Source organism: Alligator mississippiensis, chromosome 1 (genome assembly GCF_030867095.1).
Source record: "Alligator mississippiensis isolate rAllMis1 chromosome 1, rAllMis1, whole genome shotgun sequence".
In the NCBI taxonomy this organism is placed as follows: Eukaryota; Metazoa; Chordata; order Crocodylia; family Alligatoridae; genus Alligator; species Alligator mississippiensis.
Genome location: NC_081824.1, coordinates 148281450 through 148301162, shown reverse-complemented (window position 1 = coordinate 148301162; position 19713 = coordinate 148281450). Strand labels below are relative to the sequence as shown.

Here is a 19713-nt window from a genome sequence, read left to right as displayed (position 1 = left end):
ATTCAGTGTAGTGGCTTGCCATGACTTTACAAGATTCAGTGTTGAGGGAGACTGAGCACAGTGGCTACCACCAAGTTTGTTTGTTTTTTTCAGATAGATCACACTAAGCTATTCTTATGGTGATTTGGGTAAGGGAAGGGAAACAGGTAGGGGGTGTGGGGGAGCAGGTCCATTTATTGTAACGGGTGAATAGGTTTCTTAATGCGGTTTGGGATGTGCGTGTGTGCCTGTATGCGTGTGTGTGTATACATACATTTTTTTATTATTATTATTTCATTTTTATTTTTTTTCAAAAAAAAATTCTTGTGGTAGGTTCCCATGCTCTGTTTTTTCCTTTAGCTTGTTGTTTTTGTCTAGGGGCAAGTGAGACTAGGAGCATCTGAACTCCAAGGCCTCTAAGGTTTGGGGCTTGCACATAGGATGCTTGCCATGGATTTAGGAGTATCTGAAGCCCCAGACTGAAGAGTCTAGGAAGTAGGATACTTGTTGGTGGTACCCTCACACACACTTAAACATCTGAGCTTCACTCATTACATGACAATCTGCCTGGCAACTGACTCCCCAGCCCAGCCCAGCCCCTGGCTTGTTTACTTTTCATCCCATCCAGGAAGAGCATGCAGCAACTGCTGCAGCCTCCTTAGCCTGACGAAGGGTTTTTGAACCTGAAAGCTTGCTTAATAACTATTCTCCAACCATTTGGGTTGGTCTAATAAAAGATATCAAATTCACCCAAGGAACCTTGTCTGCCTATGTCCTTAGACCAACACGGCTACAACCTAAACCCCCACTCATTTAATAGAATTCAGAACTGATTTGGCATAAGATACGAAATTAAAATTTTAAAAAATTCAGTATCTTGGCTTCTTTGGCTAAGATCAAATGCAGCCTTCAAGGACTTTGAATCCTAAACTTCCTCGCCCCCTCAGTTGTACCCCCCATGTTGTTGTTTGTAACTGTGTGCATTTTCTGAACCATCTCTCTTTTAGGATGCAATATTGTTGCGCGGGATATCCTTGTATTCTCTGCTTTGTCACACCCCCTTCTTCCCTTTCTCCCTTCCTACTTCCAGGCTGAGTTGGCTATATGTCTCAGATGCAACTTAGTTGCATTCCTACCACTGCCTCCATCCTCTACTATGTAGCCCTCCACTCAGGCCTCTGTATTCCTTTGTGCTTTGAATTTTTTTATTAGAACTTTAACATTTTCTACTAAATCAAATTTTTGGCACCAGGGGGAGGGTGTCAGGGCGGGCTCTGGCCCTCCCAGTGCCAGCCTGGTGGTGGTGTGCCTCTAGGCCCAGTGCAACTTCCCTGCAACTGGAACAACCTCCTTTTTTTTTTAAGCGGGGCAGGGAAGAGAGCAGGTTTCCATCTGTATATTTGGCACCAGGGGAGAGTGTCACAGCTTGCTTTGGCCTCTCCAAGTGCTGACCCGGTATTACAGCACCACCAGGCCCAGTGCTCGTTCCCTCCTAGGGAAGCAACTGTCCTTTTTTGTGTGTGTTTTTTTTTTTTAAGGGCCACATACAAAAAAAAAAAAAAAAAAAAAGGTTTCCATAAGTATGTTTGCCCAATATGATCTATGTGTTTTATAATCATACTCAGTGCTGGCTGCATTCAGTCAGCTTTATATTTGGTTTCCATTACTGAGCTCATGGTGCTTTTGGCAGCAGTTTAGTGATAGACCATGTCTTTAGTGAGGTTTTCTTTTATGCAAATGTAAGATGAGGGGCTTTTTTCCACCATGTTAATTGTGGATGGGTGAATCCTCATCTTATATTTGAGTAAATGTGGGACTCCAGCTTCTTGGGTATTTCCTACTGATAAGAATTTCAGAGAAATTCTTACTGGTAGAAATGAACACATGTCCATGATCATTATTTTTATTGGTTTTGGGTCATTTAATGATCTGTTCCTGAGACTGAGTACAGAATGGAAGCAAAGGAAAGTATAGTATTTCTAAACATCCCCCTTGAGGTATGCAAGGGAGGTAGTCTAAATAATTTGTATAACTATTTTGTAAAATGTGTGTGTGTGGAACCAGAAATATCTTTAAACCTTGAGAAAATAAGGGACAAAGCAAAGCAGGAACTGCATCCTCCCCTCCAAATCTGTCAGTTTCTTGTCGTCTTACATTTCTATCCTTGTTCTTTCCTTTTGAACTTCACTGCAGTTGTCTGGCACTGATCTTGTTCTGTTACCACCTGCTTCCACTTTCCTCTCTTCTCAGGACTGTGCAGTGTGGTAGCCAGCTACTGAAGTGACTCGTAAATTCTTCACTTCTTATCTTTCAGTGTACCAGCTCAAACAGAGTATACAGAGTAGTGCTCTAACAAAAGGGAACTTTCATGCTAGTGATTTTTTTTTTTTTTTTCACTATGGTCATTTTTTCATTTCTCTTCACCAGTAGTGTCAAACTCACGGTGGCCCGTGGGCTGGATAAGTAACACTGGACTGGTCCATGGACCAGGAGCCTCCCCTCGCTCCACCTCCAAGCCAGATCCAGCACCCACTGTATGCTGTGGGTGCCCCATGTGGTGTAGACCCCAGAGTGGCTGGTGTAGTCCTGCTGGGGAAGGTGTCACTTGTATCACAGATCCAAAACCAGCTGGAACAGGCATCATGCCACACACAACCCTCATTCCAGGATCCATAACACACACAGCATCCCCAGTGGCTAATCTGGGACTGTGCCCCATGGAGCTCCTGTTCTAGCTAGTCTGGGACATGTGCTGCATGCAGGCATGTGAGACCAGCTGGAGCAGGCACCGGGTGGCGTGCACATCCCAGAGCGTCCAGCACAGGTGCCACATGCAGTGCGGTCCCTGGAGTGGCTGGAACAGGTACCACCTGCAGTACATATTCTAAGCCCTCTCTGTGGGGCCAGTTCAGTTCAGGTCAGGTCAGCCACGGGGCAGCACCTCGGGCCAGATAATGGGGCTCCTTGGACCAGATGTGGTACATGGGCCATATGTTTGACACATCTGCTTTTCAATGTAAAAGAAAGTACTGAATGTGTCCTTCAGTTCTGTACTCCAGGGATCTGGTGGCAGGGAGACCAAATGACCACTTTGAGCAATGGGTGCAACTGTAACTTGATATGCTTATGGGTTTCATTATTTAATAGGAGATTTATGAATTGCAATTGTCAGAACTTGTTTTTCCTTCTGACAGAAATACACCACAAGCATGGATTTTGTGCGGAAATTTGAACGACAGTGCGGCTCGCAGGCCAGTGTGAAAAGGTTGAGATCTCACCCTACCTACCATAGCTTTAACAATAAGTGGAATCTGCCCGTTTATTTCCAAATAAGGTTAGTATTTATTCTTTACTCTTAAGGAGGGAGAAGAAGCAAAGTTGAACTCTAGCTAAAGAGCCCAGTCCTAGGTCAAAGCTCTTTTACTCTTGGAATTTACACTTGTCAGTTAAAAAGAGCTGTATTGAAACTTGGAGAAGAACTTGTCTACTGCACTGCTCACCAGTGTATGGTAGTTATCTTGCATATGTGTCACTGAGTTAAACCAGTCAGAACCGGCCAAGTTTATACTGTGCTTTAGTTACATTGGTACACGGCCGATAAGACTGCCAGGTGCTGGTCTAGACTAGCTTTCAGACCTTTTGTTTACCTTATGCATGTCAACCTTTGCTTCTCTAGTATTTCTGGAAATAGAGTGTTTGATTGAGCAAAGTTCATGGAAGACAATAAATTTGCTGTCAGCAGGGCTTTGAAGATGTGAAGGGTTGAATATGACATTGAGAGCTTTGTCACAGTTCTGTATCCCAGTGCATCTCTGCCTCCTGCTCTGATCACATCTGGGCACTTCCTGAGGTGTAGTGCTATGCCCTTGCTTTTTCCAGAGTGGAGTCTTGCTGTTCTCCCACTTTTAGGCTGAATCCTGGGCTTACAGAACCTTGTATCAATTGTGTACCAATGCTATTCATTCAGCAGGTCTAATTGGACTCCTGTGGTCCTTTACTCAGAGAGCTTGGGACTAGTGACCCAAAGCAGCCTTCTTAAAAAACAGAAGTTGTGTTTTCATCTTAACAATTAGTCCAAAACATAGGTACTGTAAGAGTGATGTCAGTAATCTAAGAGGCAAGTATTTCTTAGGGTGATATCTTTTATTGGGCCAACTATATAGCTGGGATAAAGTTAGACAAGCTTTTGAATTCGAGACATCCTTTGTCAGGTCATAGGTTGATAAAGAATGTTTTGCGTTCAAACGCTTGTCCAGCTCTATCCCAACTACCCAGTTGGTTTAATAAAAGATAGCGAAGAAATCCGTGCCTCTCTCCAAAGCATGTCTAAGAGAGGATTTTTAAAACAGGTGCACACTCATGACTTTGCTGTCTAGCAGCTTGTCATCCTTTGACAAGAATTGTAGGTGGGTTGTTCTCACTTTACTCCCTTCAAACACTTGTGTGCCCTTTCTTAGCAGCATCTTTTCTCTTACCCCTGAAGTCCTTCGTCTCTGGTTTCCTGGACTCTGGTTCTCCTGTGAAGAGGGAGCTCAGGTGCTTAACCCAAGCTACCCAAGCTAGTGCCATGAGCTTAGCAGATATGCATGGTTTCTGCATTGTCTGTTGTAATATCCACCTATAGATAGCTAGCTAAAAACTTTGTTTGCCTTCTTGCTTATGAGATATATAAAATTTACAGAGCAGCTCCATTTCCTTCGTAAACTTTAAAATGTAATTTTGATTAAATGTTCTTTAAGCAAAATTGAGGTTTTTTCAGCATTGTTTCAATAAAACAGGGAAGGAGCTTTGGCATATCCCTTTGTCTGAAAATGCTTTGCCTGTAGGACACCTGAGATCAGATGAACTTTTTTCCACTGGTTAAAACAAATATAAAAAATAATTCCTTTTAGACCTTTGTGCTTTTGTTCAAGGTTGCTACTTAGCCATTCAGCATCCTTTTTTGTAAAAGATGATAAAATGATGGAAGTCATTTGTGAAAGTTATAAAGTTATTCATATCACTTCTGAATTTTGTGATATGATTCAGGAAGATCGTTGAATATTTATTGAACATTTCTTTTGCACAGATTCTGAAAATACTGATACATTAATTTCAAGTCATGAGTGGACATCAGGGAAACTATTGGTTTAAGCATGATTTTAGCTTTAGATTAAGCGTTGAAATTCATTGACACACTTAAATTGAACAGGCTTTTTGGTGGAAACCACTATGTGTTCTTTAAGTTAAGATTTCTGTTGACTGTATAAGCTGAGAGAAAACTGCACAGAGGAGTTGCTGGGGCTGAGATAAACGCTTAAGATGTCGTTAGGGAGCTTCTGCCTCATGGCACATTTGACAATAGTAGGTCTTAGTGGTTGTCTAGCATTATTAAATTATGTTTCTTGCTTTTGGAAAAAGTGAACATGCCTGTCACAACTTGGTAGTTCATAAAAATAATGCAGTGTTGGGAATGCAGTATTTAATTGGTTATGACAAGAGAGAATATTAGCTTATACAGCTTATTGTGAGAAGATGGGAATTGCTCTTTCTGATCAGGGCTGTGGTCCAGTCCAGTATCCCACATTTGTCATAGATGATACTGGCACATAGATGACACTTCAAAAGTTACTGCAAACTTTGTATTGGGTAATAATGAACTTTTTTGGTGAAAGTTGCATGGAAAAGTCTATACTGTGGAAATTGAAGCAAAAAAAAAAAAGGCAAATCACAAATGATACAAAAGAGAAATTCTCCTAATAGACAAATATAAAAGAGCAGCTTTGCTTCATGGTAATTAAAGAAAATCTTGGTAAGAACCAACACACTGAAAAATAGGATGCTGGAGCTGCATAATGCATTAGACAGATAAGTACCTTGTGCCTGTGCATCCTGTTGAGGTAACACATCTTGGACTGCAGGAAGGAACTGAAGGTTTTAATCCCAACTTTTCCTCTTATAACCCAAAAATATATCTTCTTGGAAAAAGAGGTCAAGGCATCCTGGAAGGAACTATTGATTTTTCTCAGGTACAGACCTGTTTGCAGAACCTTGTGCCACTGTTCATTAGCAAACATGTAGAAAGCTACAGGCACCATAATCATGTGATGCACCTGAAGGTCAGCTAAAGCAAATGTGAGATGTGTTGACTTTTTCAATGTGAAAACACTTCAGACTAAACATTTTTTTTTCTCACTGAAGCTGGGGACTTGGCAATGTCTGTAAGATGCCATTTTTTTCTCAGCACGGTTAAAATTATAACTTTTATCACTTCCCATTTATACTGTATAAGCTATATCTCAGCCTGCGAAATACCACTGTTTCTCTTTCAAATCTTTTCCAAACCACAAACAACATTTTGGTTTTTTATGTAGCTGACATGTAAGATATGTTTAGATACCAGTTTAAATTGTTTTTTATCATTGAACATTGAATATTTTTCTTTCCATCAGGTTTAGAGAAATAGCAGGGGCCTTAGAAGCAGCACTTTCTGATAGCTTAGAAGAAGCACCAGGTAAATTTCCTGCAGCGCCTACCAATTTTTATAGTGTCTATAAATTGTTACCAGGTAATGATGAAGACTGCTTGTTAATGACCAAATCTTAAATATTTAAAATCACATTTGTTCCTAGTAAGTCAGATGAAAAAGCTAAATTAAGTCAGTAAAATGTGCAGCATGATCTTTCTTTATAAAATTCAGCTGACCTTTCTAAATTAGTGTAGGTCTCCTATGGGGGAAATGAAAAGGTTATGCCATCTGTGTGTACCTCTTGCTTTAGCAGCTGTAAGTTTTTAAGTAGGAAACGAGGAAATAGCAGATTCTATGCAGCATTTGTACTTGTTACAATTGGTAATGTTGGTGTCATACCAAGGAATTATTTGTATGCCACATTGGCTGTAAATTGGGAAGTAACAGTAAATTCATATCTGTGGAGTGAATTTAGGACAGTGCATGGGCAGATCTAGAATTTTGAAAAGGAGTGTGCAGATGGTGAGGTGCGTCATCCCATATAAAACGACACATTTTTTCCAGTTAGGAATAAAATAGAAGCTTTACTAATATGCTAGGGCATAGGTCTGTATTATTTAGTTTAAGATTGAAGCAAAAACAAGTATAATTTATTTGGAATGAGCTAAAAATTGTCTGCAGGGCTGTGAAATAGGAGTTACATTACTAGAAACAACTAACAGACAGCAGCATTGCAGTACAAAGGCTAGCTTGATTGGTGGAACATCAGAATCATTAAAAAGAAGAGAGGAGCGTAACCATTTGTGAAATGAAGAGTTTAGAAGGGGCCAGATAGAGAGCCAAGAAGTCAGGAGACTCCCTCAGCACTGCCTGACTAGAAATGCTCCTGGCACTGCCAGGTAATTGGTTTTAAACCTTGGGTGGACCAGGAATCAAAGAGGGGTTCAAGTGCTCCAGTGCACCTCCTTGGATATGCCCCTGGGAGGATGAATAATATTAAATAGGATTGAAGGAAACTGGCTGGTGGTATAAGAGTAGGACTTAATGCGCTTTTAGAATAAAGCATTAAAGCTAGAGAAGCTGTTCCTTCATGCAGTGGAAAGAGTATGAAGAAGAGCCAGCTAAAATCAGCACTTTTATAAAATGAACTAGATGTTCTAAGTGTATGACTGAGTTGAAAATCAGACAGCCAGGCTGTGGATGGAACACGCTGCTTTTGTTTCAAGTATTTATGCATTAATCTAGAAACTAAATGAGAAGTACTTAGCCCCCAAATAGTAAACTATTGAACAGTTGTATCAAAGCTACTTAAAAAGTATTACATTATGGATGTTACTTTTATGAGTCATCAATAAATATTTGAAGTAGGCTCCTAGTACTGGCAGTTACAACACCATAGCTTGTTGCAGTTGTCAGTACAGGGAAGGATTACTGTTTTGATTGGCAACTTGTATGCACTTGGTCAACATTGTAGTTTTTGGGGGTTTGTTATAATGTCCCTTGTGAAACCTGGGATTAGATAACATTTCCAGAACTGGTTTTTGTTATTCCATCAGATCATCAGGGACCTGATTTGCATTCTCACCACATTTGCCAAGGGCGGTACTCTTATCTGTTGCCTTTATGTTGCACTTTCATACACAAAATAGTGGATCTTTGAGATTTACATCAGGGCTGTCCAATTTGGGCTGGCCATGTGCTACATGAGTTATATCCTGGGCTCCTGGGATTTCTCCCTTCCCACCCCTCAATCAGCCCACTGCCACATGGGCAGAGCTGGTGGTATGTGGTCCCTTGACCCACCAGCTACACAGGTGGTGCACAGCCTCTTGCTGCAAGGGTGACACACAGACCTCCAGGGCCCTCTCCTGCCACACAGCAGTGAGAAAGACAGTTGCAGGGGCCCATGGGCCACATGCTGGCCCCTCACGGGCTACCAGTTGGACAGCTGATCTAGAGGAATGTGGATCTGAACTTAAATAGTTCCCTTTAAACAATCTTACTCAGTTTTTGCCACCTTCAGAATAATTTGTGACTGCTGAAGTTTAGAATGTTTCAGTTTTTAAAAGTCTATAATAAAACAGTTTAAATAAATTATTATAGGCTTTTAAAAAACAAAATCTTGACTCGTGATTAGTAACTTAACCTTTACTCTCTTCTTGTCTTTAGCTGAAAGTTCATACTGTCTGTTAGCCACTCACATGGTGTGGGTGAGTCTTTTGAAGTGTTGGTCAGATCAGATTTTTCTACCATTACTAACACACCGTTTGTGGAAACTTACCCTGCAAATCTTAGCACGCTACTCTGTGTTCATTAATGAGGTAAGAAAATAGTACCTTTTTAGGTGAAGAAATCCTTATTGTTGCATTTTTACTTAGGTCCATGACACTAAAAAAGGTACCACTGCAAAACATGTTCCGTGTTGCTGTTGTGTCAGTACTGTTTCAAGGAAGTTCTTGACAGCCTGTTCACCAGCTGGTCATCTTAAAAAAAAAAGTTCTGTTGTTCACTATAGTATTCACTTCAGTTCTGTGTTATAGCTGAAACATCTAAACTGCTGACCCTGTCACTTTATTGCTGGGAAATTATTTATTATAGCCTGTAGTGTTTAGAGCAATGATTCTCAATCAGGGTGTTGTGAGATCCTTTTAAGGGTGCACTGTTAGGTGTGCAAATACCAATATGTGTTTTCAACACCATGGACTCCTGTATGAAATCTCTGTGAATCATTCTGACCTGTTGTGGTCTTTCTGAGTGCTCTGCAACAGAAGAATTGCTCTATTATTTCCTCAGAGCCAAAGATGAGTGAAAGCTAAGGGCTTACATTTTCTGATGGGTGCCATGAGCGTAAGGTTGAGAACCACTGGGTTAGAGGGATACGATATGTTTTTACAAAGGTGAAAGTAAAGTAACTGTTGCATTTCTTTACAAAATGGAAAAAAACATAATCGAATTCATGACCCTCATGCCTTCTTCCAGTAGTCTGAACTCGAGCACTTATATAACTTTGAACATCCCATTTTATTGACTTGACTCCAATACCAAATTTTTACATGCGTCTTTTTAAAAGAAGGTATATTTGAGTTTTATGTAATGCAACTCTTGGGTGATGCTGTGAAGGGTCAGACTCTTTGAGGTCTTAAGTTTGTGTTTAAAAAACATGATCCTGAGAAAACAGGAATAAGCTTTGTGTTGATTGCTAATAACTTGTGTGTGTTATTGGGATGGGGGAAAAGATGGGAGGTCTGCCCACATCAGAGTTGCATATCCAGCTTGTGAAACCTTTTCTAAGAAGGATGCTCATTGTTCATTCTGATATCACAGCTTTTGCTCAGGCCTATCTCTAATGAAAGTACAAAGGACAACAAAAAATCTGTGGCAACCATTAGCAAGGAATCTGCTGTAAACCTGAACTCAAGTGAGGATCAGGGAAGTGTCCCTTCTCCAGAAACACAGCCGTTACCTTCTATATCCAATATTCAGCTGGTGTATGTAGCTGCAGATCTGGAGAAACTTCCAGAGCAGGTTTGTGTGTTACTGTACGTACATGAAAGCTTTATTTGACCGCATGTTCATACTGTTTGGCAGTGTTCATAACTTATTAAATATTTACCAGTGCTGAAACTAGCACAGTCTATGTTTAGGAGATATTAAAAGGACTGAAGCCTTACGGAGACTGTCTTATTTAATTTGGATCTTACCTGTCTCAGAGAAACTAGTTCAGGTACAGATAATTTTAAGGGTTCTAGCTTCTCAGTATAACACTGTTTTGATAGTTACTATACCAGCTGCTGAAACCAGGAATTTTGTTCCTTTTTGGTATGAACGAGCCAGGCTCTCACCTCTCCCTGTGTGACATCGATTATCAGAAAGACTGGTATACAGGGACACCATACACAATTGGGTTCCATGTTCCAACACGTTAGTAGTTTAGACAGACATTTACTGTTTTACAAGTCTTACAGCTAGCTTACATTTTGCAGATCCGCTGTACTTTCAGTTGATTCAGCAGAAGTTTCCCAAACCCTTGAATGAACAGACTTGCTTTGGAATAATGTTGTTTTATTAGCTTGAGATGTTTTGCATTGGGGATGGAAATGGGAGAGGGCACTGAATATGTAATACTTTATTGTCATCACACTTTGATCATGTTAATTCCCATCTAATAGTAATTAAAATATAGACATTGATTAACATAGCCCTCTCTTCTTTTTAATTTATGACATATTTGCAGAACTTAAAGAAACAGATCCAAATGCATTCATAACAGGTGGTTGTATGTGTGTTTTTGTTCAGCTTCCTGAACTCTTAGAAATAATCAAACCAAAACTTGAAATGATTGGCTTCAAGAATCTATCCTGTATCACAGGTAAAGGTGTGGGTTTGACTTTTAGCCATTGCTAATTTTTTTTAGCCATAGCTGTTAATGGTCCTGGTTGGAACCTTCAGCTTCAGAAAAGTTTCCACTAATCTGGGGAGGAAGGTCGGGTGTTGGAACCGAACTGGCTATGAAATGAGCTGTTAGTAGATATTTCTCCTAAATTGTGTAATGCTGTATATAGATATCAACTGCAGTAATACCAGGGTTGTGTGTTGAAGGTGTTACATCTTGTTCTGGGACATTGGGAATGGGAAAGGTTGCATCAGTTTGCTAATTTTTGTGGTTGAGCAGGGTAGCTTAGTTTACACCTCAGTCTTTGTACTTCAACAGGAGCCTTAGAAGACTCGAAGGCTTCTTTATCAGCCTGCACGCCCACTTTGAATGATAGGATTATTCAGGATTTAAGTGAGAACTGTTTCAGTTACCTGAAAAGTGCCTTAGAAGTTCCAAGGCTCTACAGGAGAACCAATAAGGTAACAACAATGCTTGTGAAAAGAATGCTTTCATGAAAAATTTAGACTGTGAATGTAATCAGACGATGATTCAGAGTTCCTATCAAACGTATTTATAAGAGCTTGCAATAACCCCCTTCTATAAGTACTTAATATTTATCAGCTGGCTCAATTATTAAAATAGTTAAAACCTACTGTCACCCATGGAGTACAATACATCTGTCACGGAGTAAATTGGCTCCATTCTGTAAGAAAAGTGAAGTGGACACCCAATGCACAGCCTTACACTAGTGTAAGTCACTCCACTCCTGGGGTAGAGTTACCCTGCAGAAAGTTAGGAGTAACTGTACACTGGTATATAGTCACATATCCACTCTGCTAATCGTTTTCAGGTAACCCAACCTTCTGGTCACTGCAAACTTGCTCCCCTGCCAGGCACTGTGCTTAGGAGGACTGGTCATGTATCTTTTCCTTACTATGGAATAAACTTAGTAAATAGTAAAATGTGATGTTATATATTCTGTAATAATTGTGTTTAAGCCACCAATGGGTGGGAACCTTCAAGAACTATTATTTTTCAGAACCAGATGTATAGTTTTGTCCAATGTACTGCAGCCATCTGTATACCTGTAGATATTTTTTGCTAAGAGGGGAGATTGTCGTGGTCATAGAAAGTGACCTCCCATCTCCTCCTCAGATTTGGTTCTCATCTTCCCAGTCAAACTTCTCCAGAGCTGAAGGTGAAAGTGCATCTGCTCTACCACTGTTCTCCCTCTTCTGTGAACAAATGAGAAACTTTAAACTGTGGAGCTGTCAAGCCTGTTCATTTGGTGCAGGAGTGTCAAGCTCATGGTCCTTCCCTTATTCCTCCCTTACCCCCTCTTTCCCCTCCCCCCGCTTCCCTCACAAGCCAGACCCAGCACATGTGGTACTTGCTGTGGCCGGTCGGCCACGTGCCACATGGTGCCTGCTCCAGATAATCCAGGACCCCCCACTGTACATGTCTTCCACTAGCGTATCCTGGGGGGTGGTGTACCATGTGCAGCATGGGTTCCAGGTCAGCTGGAATGGGCACCATGTGCCCTGGCCCTGCATATACCACGTGCTGTGTGTGGGTCAACTCCAGACCCAGAGACAGCACAAAGGGTCAGATGGTTTCTATGACTGATCTGTCCACAGGTTGTATCTTTGACAGGCCAGATTTAGGGAATATCACATTTTCCAAGAGTGGGTGGAAAGCAAATATTAGTTGGAGGGGGCACTGCTCTTCAGACAGTAGTTTGCCATATCACTATGACCAGCAGGTTCCATGTTTGCTGCTACTTAATGTCACTCAAGATTTTCTGGTTTGTTGAGTAATTTTGTGACTCTTTCCCTTTCCTGAGCATGGAATCTTGTCTGCCAGATTGTCATCAACAAAGTCTGCCTTTGGGCTTATATGTCTTGCATTTGCATCACGCGGTAATACTTGGCACTAGAGTTTTTAAATAACAGAATATTTATCTCCTCTTTTCCCCACCTTGCTTTCCACATCATCTACCAGGAGGTACCAACTAAAGCTTCACCGTACGTAGACAGTGCTCTGAAACCTTTTTATCGGCTGCAGAGTGAGTACAAAGATATATTGAAACAGCCCATGGTTCGTCAGTGGTTGGAAGGTGCCCTCTCTGAAAGTACACAGAAGTAAGTAAAAAAGAAGTAGTCGTATATAGAGCAATCACATTATTAGCTGAAATTCTGATGCGTTTTGGTTTGTCATGTCTGAAAAATGATCTATAATTTAGTGTAGTTGTAAAAATAAGGCAAGAATATATTGCTCTGTCATAATAGTATATCTCTGCAAACATTGTGTAGTCTATATAAACAGGATGCAGGCCTGAGAGTCGGCAGATTGGATTCTTGTTCACAGCTTTGCTTCCAGCAAGCTGCGCAACCTGGGCTTAAGCACGAACGCGTTGCTTAGGCCCTCTCTACATGTTACAGGTTTAGCGCAATTAATTGGTTAATTTCATAATTACATGGAGACCAGTTATAGGTACAAAATAACTATCATACAATAAACATCTCCAACCAGCTTTAAAGTTAGACCTCAAAAACGCATACTAACTTTATAGCTGGTTGCTACCGAGCTTTAATTTGCACATGTAGAGCTCTCTCCCATGTGTTGGGAGCCCCATCAGCTGGTGGGGCTCCCAGCCTCAGGGGTGCAAACCTGGAGCCCTGGGGACCACAGCTGCTGCAATTCCCAGGGCTCAGGGGTGTGTAAAGCCCCTTAGGCACACACAGGGCTCTGGGTCTTGGCTCTGCTTCCTGCGTGGCTGGGACCCAGAAACCCCACAGCTGACAGGGTCCCAGTTCCTGGCTGCACCTCACACACAGTGAGGACCTGAAGCCGTATCAACTACAGGGTCTCTGGGTCTTGGTCTACATGGCCCCTCATAGCTTGAACCCACTTCAGCAAAGGGGCCTCCCAGCTATGGGTGGCTGCTTTTTGCCCATGCAGGGGGAGCCCAGAACCAGACTCCCCCTACACTGCCAATAAGGCATGAATCAGGTCCAATATACAATCCACAATCACATGGCTTGGCAGATATGTAGCATGGCAGGAGGAACAATTGTGTGGTTCACACATTAGTTCCAGTTGCACCTTTACCTGCATGTTTGGAGGGAGCCTTAGTGTTGCAGTGCTGAGCTGACACAAGAACCTGTCTCATTTTCAGAAGTAAATGAAGTGCTCTGGAACCCCTCACTGACTGTTAGCAGACAGCACTGAAGTACCTTTAAAAATCTGTGCCTTAACCTTTCTGTGTTGCCTTTCTCTTCATCTTAAACTGGATGCAATGGTTACCCACTTTTTTAAAATGGCTTTGAGATTTGGGAATGAAGCTCTTAATATTTTTAGTGTTTCATTAAGTATTTCATAGTTGAAAATGGAAAAGGATTCAGGTATCAGCCATCTCAAAATGTTTGAAGTCTAGGAATGATATTGGTGGGAGTTTTTGTTTTGCACTGTTGTATATATGGTGTGTTGTATGACGTACACATTTATGTAGGAGCTTAACTCTCTTTCTCATTACCCTGTCTTTACTCAGGTATTATGAAACTGTATCAGATGTTTTGAGCTCTGTAAAGAAAATGGAAGAGAGCTTGAAAAGGCTAAAACAGGCCAGAAAAACTGTAACTTCAAACAGTGTTGGTTCAAATGGGGGCATGAGCGATGATAACAAAATCAGACTACAGTTAGCCCTGGATGTTGAGTACTTTGGGGACCAGGTAAGGTGCAATAGTAGCAAGTTTCATTGTTATGGAATTACCATTACTGAGTATTTTGTGGCCTAACTTAATTGTTCAGTTTTATTCAAATTGACTAGAAAGAGCTTTCAGTAGAGATGTCTGTGCTGGATGAGGTTTCTCCTTTAAACCTTTGAGCTTTTCCTGTTCTGCAGAAATTTGTCAGATTTATCATAAATGTTCCTGTTCCAGTGGGGGCAAACCTGAGGCCAGTCAAAATACTTTTCTGAAAGTCCAGAGTAAGAGACTGTTCCCAGAACAGCCAGTGGTTATGGCAGTCCCCTGAGTACCAGAGTTCCCAGGTTCAAACCCCACCTTTGCTTGCCTGTTCTGGGCTGGATGGGTGTCTCTGTCTTTCATGCTCTATCCAGAAATTTCAGCTGAGGAAGCTGTATTAAAAATCGTTGCACGCTTCCTTAAAATCAGTGTCATCAGCATTTCATAACGAAAGCATTTGACTGGAAAAATCCCCACTGGCTCTAGCTATGGATTGCCTGGAAAATGTAAATGTTTGCCTGAAAAATGTGTGTGTGTTAACTGAAAAGAGATAACAGAACAAAGTTGGAGAGGAGCCTTTTTATGGAGAGCAGCATTTGCTGGGATGGCATTTGCTTCAGGTCAGCATAAGGCAAAGTTTCATATGGTCTTTTCTAAATGTTTTTTCTAGTAATATGATGCCAGTTAGCAAGGTGTCATTTGCTTATCCCACAAAAGCAGAAAAAGGACAACATTTTAATATTTTTTCCTATGGCTTTTTTAGATGCAAAAGATGGGATTGCAGACGAGTGACATAAAAAGTTTTTCAGCTCTCACAGAGCTTGTTCAAGCTGCCAAGGATCAGGCTGCTGTGGAATAGCCTTAAATATTTTGGAAAACATATGAAGAGGAACCATGTCTCCAAAAGACGGGAGAATTGTTTTACTGTTCTCTCTCAAATGCTATATAGCAACAAAGTGCTTCCTGACGTATCTCCTGCAACAAGTCAATGCACCTTTTGTCAAGATACAGACTTGTTTGACCAAAAACACCACCTAAGAGAGCATATACCAGTCCTTCCATTGTATGGAAGATGATTTGAAGAGTTCTAAATGTTTTATTGTAGAATAAAAACAAAGAAAATGTCTTTATTTTTATTATAAATCTTACAATATGGAAGAATTGATTTAACATGATTAAAATAAATATGTAATGAATTCTGTCTTTCTGATTGTATCATTTGAGTGGGAGGAGGGTTGGTGCAATGGACTCTGTGGCTCTAGGGTTTTTTCAGTTAAGGGCCCTTGGCAGGCATGCAGATAAAGCTGTGATGGGGTCTGATGCGTGATCCAGTTATATTTCCAGCCATGCCAAATGGACATGGCAGGAGGTATGATTGTGGGATCAAGCATCAGATCCCATCACACCTTATTGCTGGTATAGGGGGAGCCCAGGATATGGATCTGGAGCTCCTCTTGAACCAGCAAGTACCAGGCTCCCATGGCTGGGATCCTCATCAGCTGCTGGGCTCCCAGCTATGTGGGGACACCATGCACCTCTGAGGCTGGAGGACATTAGCTGGTTTGTGTAATAACTTTGTGGCTTATTCCTTGTTCTGTCACACCATTAACTGTATTAACATGTAGTCGGGTAACTTCTTGAGACATGATTACAAGGTTATTCGCATCTTAAGTGTAACATGTGCCAGGTACCAGAATAAAAGATGAAAGGATCGAAAGCTCTTATTGTCCCTTTAGCTGGATTTGTCTTCACATCTTGTATATGGAGTAGATTCTTATTATCCAGAAGGATCCTAGGGCACTTCACAGATCATAAGATAGCTTCATTTGCCAGTAAAATGACTAATTTTCAGTTTTGCAAGGGGTGTATAGGTTGGCTTGAAATTGTAGTTGAAATTTAAATCTATTTAGAAATATTAAACTGACAAAAAGTTAGTGCCATAGCACGCTGAAGACAATCTGAACACATCAGATCTGGCTATTTCAGTGGAACAAATTACTGTGTTTTTAGGAACTCTGACTGAAAATTGAAGAAAGAAATAAAAAATTGCTGAGTGGAGTTCAGATTTCGGTTTAACCTGTGAAGATCTGAGAATAGTTTTGGGATCGGGTCATATGAAAGACTGGAAGTACAGTCGGGAGAAATGCATAACCGAGATCAGCAACATTTGAGTGAGATCTGTCTCATTGTAAATGAAGGGAGTATGTTTTCTTTCCCATAATGGGTTGTTGATACTTCCAGGAAAACTGCAAAACCCACTTCTCTTAATAGGCATTTGGGAAGACTAGACACATACAAATGAAAAAGTGACGTGTTCTAGGTATCTTACGATGCGAGTGGGTGGTGTCTAATTTTCTGTGGGAGAGGTTTTAAAGTGGAAATTTTTAACAAATTGTATTATTACAAATATATGAACATTTAAAAGTTTTTGGAAAGGTCTAGAAGACTGACTTAGGTCCAGCTCCTCTTCACAAATTATAGAAGACCCTAAAGAGATCTGGCCTTCATGTTGTAGTAGAAGCAGCAGTTTGGTTAGTGCAACTCTTATACACTGAATGATGCCAAAAGAAGTAACACTGTGGTACTTACCTTGTTGTTAACTCAAACATATATGATCTTTACTGTGCTGGTTGAAGACAATTTGATGTGCCTTTGCATTATGCTAAAATTGGATTTTGTGTTTAAAGTGGGCTGTGCATGACTGCTTCCCTAGGTTGCTCTTTTCAAATACAGTTGAGGGGGGTGGGGTTTGTTTGTTTGTTTGTTTTAAATAAAATATCACTTTAATTTTTCCATTCCCCAGTTATAACTGTCAGCTTCCCACTGAGTTTGAAATACAGTGCACAACACTCTAAAAGAACAAAAGAATATGCTGGTTTATTTTGGCAGTTGTAATGGCTTGTGCTATTCCCCTGCAAACACTTTTTAAAATGAAACTTGATAGGACCTGGATTAAAATATTATCATCTCAATGCCAGTGAAATAGTGGACAGTCTTGTGTGTCTACTATCCTCTGATTGCCATTTAAATTGCAGTCTGCAAATCTTCCAAAAATTGAGCAATTGTCACCTTAGTGCCGTGAGAGTGGCCATGTGTGTTAGCTAGAAGTATGATTTCCTGATTATAGTACATTGAATTCAGTAAGATTAAATGATCTTGGTGACTCTTCATAAAATTTAACTCTTAAAATGATAGTTTTCCAGCTGTTGCACTATTATATTGTTATTCTAGCTTGTAATGTGTTGAATTCGTTTTGGAGTTGCATATGTATAACCAAGCAGAAGTTGGCTTTTGTTAATTGTATAGCACCACCCATCTGATGATCATATTATAGCACTTTACGAAGTTGAGAAAGTTATCTCAGTTTACAGACATAATGATGGGTACAGAAGTTAAGCCACTTGCCAGAGTTCAAATAGTTTAGAACCGTAGGTGATCTCTGCCACAAGCTCGTGGTTCATCCCGCTAATATTTTTCTGTGAGGATTTATATGGATTTAAATCTTCCAACTATATTACTGAAGGAATAGTGAATCCCAAAGCCTGTATGTGTAGGGTGAACGTGCATCCTGGTTTGCCCAGGACAGTCTCGGATTTTGAAGGCCAGTCCTAGTTGGCTGGCAAAAAATTATGAGTCCCACAATCACAGGGGTGCAGGTTGGCAGAGAGGTGGAGCCTCATGGTGCACCAGGCAGCTCCACCTCCCAACCAGACTGCACCTATGCCTCTGCCTGCCAACCTCTGTCACTGTCTGCAGCAGTGCCACCGAGTGGGGTGGGGGGGATGCAGTGTCCTGGGTGTCCCAGATTTCCTTGTGGTCACCCTATGTGTGCGCTACTGAGTGCTGATGGAGGAGTATTTTAGTTTGTTTCTCTACATCTTCCAAAATCAGGGAGGCTGGAATAATCTATAAAGGGAATAGTAAGGTGAGACTGGTACCTTGTGGCTTTTTGCTTTGCTTTGCCAAACCTTGATTTCTATAACCTCAAGCTGCTACACTTACAAAATTCAATTTAGCTCTTTTTCTACCAAAGACCAGCATAACATAGGGTAAACAGCAGCCATAGGAATATTATGCAATGTTGTTGTCTACATTTTTATTATCTGTTCTCTTTTTGATTGAAGAATGACATTCCATTATCTTATGGTGAAACCAGAAGAAATTTACAGAACTTCTCCATAAGATGTCATCTTAACATGGGACAGCTGAGACATGAAATGGCCTCCTCTTTGAAAGCAGGTTTAGCAGAACAGTTTCCAAATACTGTAGGCTATTTACTATTCCTTTCAAAACTTCAATTCCTTTCAAATTACAATTTCAATTTACAATTCCTTTCAAATCTTCCCCCCCCCCCCCCCGAGACCATGTGCAGTTATAAGGGATCCAGACTATGCTTGCTTCTTGCCCTATTGTAGGGTTTGTAAGCATCTTCTGAGTTAAATAATTGGTAGTTTTAAAAGCCTTAGTGGACTTTTTGTTGTGGAGTTTCCTGTGTTCTTTTTTGATTACAGAAATTTTTGCTTGGGATACAATATATTTTGTAGGGAGGGGACAGAGAAAGAGGTCGCTATAAATGGCATTTGTGTGGTGGTAGAAAGTAGGGCTGTGGTCACCGATTCAATTCGGATTTGGAGATTTGGCCTCCAAATCGGGCCAGATCTCCGAATTGAATCGGGAGACTCTTTAAAGCTCTGAATTGGTTCGGAAAAGATTTGGAGGTTCAGATCAGCCAGGGAGAGGCAGACACAGCCAGGCGGCTACAGTTTCTCCCACAGCTCCTCCAGCTGTGTCTGCCTCTCCCCGGGCTGGGGGAACTGCGGGTGAAGCCCCCATGGCTGCCCTGCCTGGCCTCGGCCTCCCAGCACTTAAAAAACAAAACAAAACCCCAAAAAAACAAAAAACCTCACACTCACTAGCTGGAGCAGTCGCCCAGAGCCGGGCAGCGCTCAGCCCCACGGGCCAAACTCCCAGACAGTGCACAGCACCCTGTCAAGCCACACTGCATCTGTGCCATGAGACAGCTGCTGCGCAGGTGCTAGACACGGGGGGTGATCCCCACTGCCCCACACTGTACAGGGGGGCTGTGCCACAAGCGCCAAGAGGCCCCAATCGCCACTGCTGCAGCTGGTGAGTGTGGAGCCTTTTTATTTATTTATTTATTTTTT

General features: G+C 41.2%; 1 protein-coding gene across 2 annotated transcripts in view; it reads left to right on the top strand.

The window, feature by feature from the left end:
• Positions 1-15744, top strand: part of COG2 (component of oligomeric golgi complex 2) — a 45141-nt gene extending 29397 nt beyond the window's left edge. For both annotated transcript variants that reach the window (XM_006267912.4, XM_019479831.2), the window contains exons 10-18: positions 3174-3313; positions 6411-6472; positions 8597-8748; positions 9752-9952; positions 10724-10796; positions 11139-11281; positions 12804-12943; positions 14353-14533; positions 15312-15744. In XM_006267912.4, coding sequence (XP_006267974.1) covers positions 3174-3313; positions 6411-6472; positions 8597-8748; positions 9752-9952; positions 10724-10796; positions 11139-11281; positions 12804-12943; positions 14353-14533; positions 15312-15407 — 1188 coding nt within the window. In that variant the 3' untranslated portion in view covers positions 15408-15744. The remainder of the gene's footprint in view (positions 1-3173; positions 3314-6410; positions 6473-8596; positions 8749-9751; positions 9953-10723; positions 10797-11138; positions 11282-12803; positions 12944-14352; positions 14534-15311) is intronic.
• The last annotated feature ends 3969 nt before the right edge of the window (positions 15745-19713 follow it).